Raw genomic sequence first — 4,664 nt, 5'->3', positions numbered from 1 at the left:
CGCTCGGTCTTCTCCCCCTTCCTGAGACTCTCCCTTCCACCTCCTCCCTCCTGAGTCCCCTCCAGGCTGTGCCACCTCCCCCATTCCCCTCACCTCCCCGCCAACCCCCTTCCTTCCCTCCCCACCTTGCTCTCCCCAGTCAGACTGCCCCTCCTACCTTTGGCATCGTTTCCCCTCCTCAGGCTTCCTTCTGCTTTTCCCACCCTGCACCCCCACTCTCCCTCTTCACGACTGTCCTCCCCTCCCTCGCTGTCCTGTCCCCCCTTCCCTCACCAACTTCACCTCCTTCTCAGAACTTCTTCCTTCTGAGACCTCTGTCCCTCCCGGGCTCAGAGCCCCAGCTCCTCCTCCCCAGGGCTGCACTCCTGCTCCACAGCCATGCTCAAGGAACCTTCCCCTCTTCTTCCTCCCTCAGTACAGCTGACTGAAGGGCCCCTGCACTGGTACAGTGACCCCGGCCTGGCAGGCGTGTTCCTAGGGCCAGGCCTGAGTTACGACCAGCACACTGGGGAGCTGATGGTGGCCGAACCCGGGGTCTACTATGTTTTCCTGAACCTGAAGCTGCAGCGGGTGGTGTCCGGCAAAGGCTCCGGCTCGGTCTCCGCTGCCCTGCATCTGCAGCCGCTTGGTGTCGGGGCTGCAGCCCTGGCCCTGACCTTGGACCTGCCTCCTCCATCCTCAGAGGCCCGTGACTCCGCAGCTGGTTTCTGGGGCAGCCTGCTGCACCTGGGCGCCGGCCAGCGCCTGGGTGTTCACCTGCGGGCTGAGGAGGGGGCGCACCTCGCTTGGCAGCTCGCACAGGGTGCCACCATCTTGGGCCTCTTCAGAGTGGCCACCAAAGTCCCCGCTGGACTCCTCTCGTCGTGGCCCATTGACACGGGGCCTGGCTCCGGGCCCCTGGACCGAGAATGAATGCTGCCTTCTTTCATTGGGGCTCTTGGTTGACGGACGCCCCAGCGACTCTACCTCACCTGGCTTGGCAGGGGTCCCCGCTGCTGACCCACTCCTCGAGGACTCTCCAAGTCACTCTCCCATTCCTGCCCCAAGTCGAACTTCTGGTATTTATTCTGAGCCTGAGCTCAACAGTGTACTTTATATTAATCCATTCCATTTATATTTATTGAACATCTGCTGTAGGCAAGGCCCTGTGCAGGGCCGGCGAAACATCAGCAAACAAAACAGATTAAAAAAAAATTTATTTATGTTAATATGTGCGAAATAAAGACTCATCCCCAGCCCTGTTCTGGCATTCAGGGGGCTAGTCTTCAGGGGTCCGTGTGACTCTGATGTGTGAGCTTTATTCATGCAAGTTGTTCTGAGCCTCTCCTTTGTATCAGGCGCTGTTTTAGGTGTTGGGGACACAGCTATGAACAAGACAGACGGACAGCCCAGCTTTTGCCATGCTGGCCATCAGGTATGCCTGCTTGGCACTAAGACTATGATCGTGTGTGGCCCCGTGTGACTGGACCACGTGGGAGAGTGTGGGGTGGATGGTGCGTGGTATTGGATGATATGATATCTATAAACCTACTGACCCAGAAGTATTGAACCTTTGCTGTATGTCGGACAGCATGAGGTATCTATTTGAGACCTAACAACCCTACGCTTTTGGGAGTTCATTCCCGTTTTGTCATTCTCTCTGCTGGTGACGTGGCCTGCTGGTGTCCGCATGGTGGAAGTACTGTGTGATGCTGTTCTGAAGGACCTGTTAGGTGACCTCATGCTGGGGACTTAAAATTGGCCGTGGGCATCTGCAAACGCTTCAGGTTGGCTTCACGTTATTGTGTGTGGATCACCTATTTAAGACAGTGATGGAGAAAGTGTGGATTAAACTCGAAAGCGTGTCTTGCCTTGAGCCGTGACGTTGTGAGGAGCACATGAGAAATTGAGGAAGTATTTGTCTTGTGTTTTCAGACCGTTATCTGATTTAGCAAAGAAGTTGCTCAAGATGATTGACAAACAAGTGAGGTGGGGACATCTTTGTTGTTCCAGTTCATCTTAGTCTTTAAAGGAGCATACCAACCTTGTCCCTTGGAGCCATACGTGGCTATGGGTACCAGTGTGGGAAAAATCCAAGACCGCGTTCTGTAAGCGTTGACTATGCGATTTGCAATGAAGAGTTTTTTTTTTTTAAAGATTTTATTTATTTATTTGAGAGAGAGAGAATGAGAGAGAGAGAGAGAGAGAGCGCACATGAAAGGGGGGAGGGTCAGAGGGAGAAGCAGACTCCCCGCCGAGCAGGGAGCCCGATGCGGGACTCGATCCCGGGACTCCAGGATCATGACCTGAGCCGAAGGCAGTCGCCCAACCAACTGAGCCAGCCAGGCGCCCCCTAAATAATTCTTTTTTTTTTTTTTTAAAGATTTTATTTATTTATCTGAGAGAGAGAGTGAGAGAGAGAGAGAGCACAAGAGGGGGGAGCAGGAGAGGGAGAAGCAGACTCCCCGCCGAGCAGGGAGCCCGATGCGGGACTCCATCCAGGGACTCCAGGATCATGACCTGAGCCGAAGGCAGTCGCCCAACCGACTGAGCCACCCAGGCGCCCTAAATAATTCTTAAAAAAAAAAAAAAAAGGAGAGTATTTTATATGTTTTTTGTAGATACATGCTGCACATTTTTGCCAACAAAATTTATAATAAACTCACATACTCATTTTTCCCCCTCTGGAGAGCCGGTTGTTAGACATTTGCCATACACCACTGTCTCCAGACCAGCCAGTTCCCCCAGCGCCATAATTTCCCCACCATGCAGATCTGCCTGCTGGTCCATACAAACCGGCTGGATCTTGGTTTCTTACCTAGGACAAAAGGGGCTGGGGTGGGCAGAGAAGCCTTCACAGAGCAGGTGACCTAGATGGGCCTTAGGAGGAAGGACAGGAACAAGGGAGACAGAGGTGGAAGACTGGCCCGCACTGGCCAGACAGGAGGGTGTGGGACGGGCAGTGACGATGCGGATGTGGAAGTGAACGCCTTTTGCCTGACCCATCTCTAGCCCTTCTCAGAGTTCCTCCTGAGTGTGCAGGACTGGCATGAGCTGACACCTATGAGTGTCACCCTGATTGGGAATTAAATTATTGACCTAGTTCTAGGGGCGCCTGGCTGGCTCAGTTAGAAGAGCGTGCGACCCTTGATCTCTGGGTTGTAAGTTCAAGCCCCGAGTTGGGTGTCGAGGTTACTAAAAAATAAAAATAAACAAATAAATAAATAAATAAACTTTAAAAAACCCACAAAAAATAAATAAACCGTTCCATACTAGTTGGTTGTCCCGTGAAAAGGAAGTATGTGCAAAATGACAAATCCTAAGGAGCTGTAAGATGGAAGAAAAAGGTCTACGGCTTGATGAGAAATGGTTTATTAAGGGGACTTACAGACAGAAACCTGTTTTGAGTGGCTGCAAGAGGAGCAGGTCCCTGAAACCCCCACCTCCTGTCAGACCTGCTAGAGGCTGGGAGTCCATGGGGTGGGGGCAGGACGAGGGCACTCAGGAGGAGAATATTTGAGAATAGGTGTGTCACAGTCATGTCTCCAGAGCAGATCAAGGACCAGGGATACTCAAGGATGTGGTTAAGTAAAAGGGAAAGGATGTGTGTGCGGGTGCTGTGCTCAAGAAGGCTTCAGGTCAGAGCGGTCTTGGTGGCCATCTGTCCAAGATGCCTTCGGTCTGGTTCACATATTGGCAAAAGACTGTTACTGCCTTCCCCCCCCCCCCCGCCCCCATTACTAGATGCTTGCTCTGGACTTCCAAGATGGCCTTTGCCATCCAAAACCTTGCACTTGGTTCACCTCCAGGGTTGTGGGGGGGAAGGGTGCTCCGCAGAACTCTCGGTCCAGGGACCAGCGACAGGCTAACCTAGGTGTTGCCTATTTTGAATAGCACCAGGTGACGCCAGTTCTCCGGTGCAGCTGACTGGGCCAGGACGGACACATGATTCAAGCTGGGCCAATCAGATCTCCTCCACAGGAATAGGGGCAGGCCTGCTCTACCAACCGTTCTGGTCAGGAATTGGAAGCTGTATATGACAGAAACATGGAGGGAAGCGTGTGCAAGAGAAAGAGGGGGGCGGGGGAGGAGGAAGATGTGTGGGGATTCACAGATGAGACCATAGAGCCCTAGAGAGACAGAGGAGCTACTGACGTTTCCTACTTGCCTCTTCCTGGTGCCGTGGGATGCCCTAGTGCCTTAGTTTCCCAGGGTTGCTCTAACAAAGTACCATAGGGGCACCTGGTTGGGCCACTGACTCTTGATCTCAGCCCAGGCGTTGATCTCAGGGCCATGAGTTCAAGCCCCACCTTGGGCTCCAAGCTGGGCATGGAGCCTACTTAGAACAAACCACAAACAAAGTACCATAAACTGGGTGGCTTAGAGCACCAGATAATTATTTTCCACCAGTCCCGGAGGCCAGAAGTCCAAAATCGAGGTGTTGGCAGGGCCATGCTCTCTCCAGAGGCTCTAGGGAAGACTCCTTCCCTGCCTCTTCCAGTTTCTGGTGGATGGCATTCCTTTCCTGGCTTCTGCATTACCCTCATCTCTGCCTCCCTTGTGGCACGGCTTTTCCTTCTGTGCATCTCATCTGCTTCTCTTCTCCTCTTCCTATAAGGACGCTGCTCGTATTGGATATACCACTCACATGACTCCAGTATAACCTCATCTTAATTTAACTACTT

The 4,664-nt window shown here is 52.8% G+C and overlaps 1 protein-coding gene across 1 annotated transcript in view; it reads left to right on the top strand.

Annotated features, from left to right (window-relative positions):
- The window catches only part of TNFSF9 (TNF superfamily member 9), a 2,152-nt gene extending 1,240 nt beyond the window's left edge, over positions 1-912 (top strand). The window contains exon 3 of the mRNA XM_021705505.1: positions 416-912. Within this exon, the coding sequence (XP_021561180.1) occupies positions 416-912 (497 nt within the window). The remainder of the gene's footprint in view (positions 1-415) is intronic.
- Positions 913-4,664: the final 3,752 nt, after the last annotated feature.

This window comes from Neomonachus schauinslandi, chromosome 1, assembly GCF_002201575.2.
Source record: "Neomonachus schauinslandi chromosome 1, ASM220157v2, whole genome shotgun sequence".
In the NCBI taxonomy this organism is placed as follows: Eukaryota; Metazoa; Chordata; class Mammalia; order Carnivora; family Phocidae; genus Neomonachus; species Neomonachus schauinslandi.
This window is presented reverse-complemented; position numbering and strand designations above follow the sequence as displayed.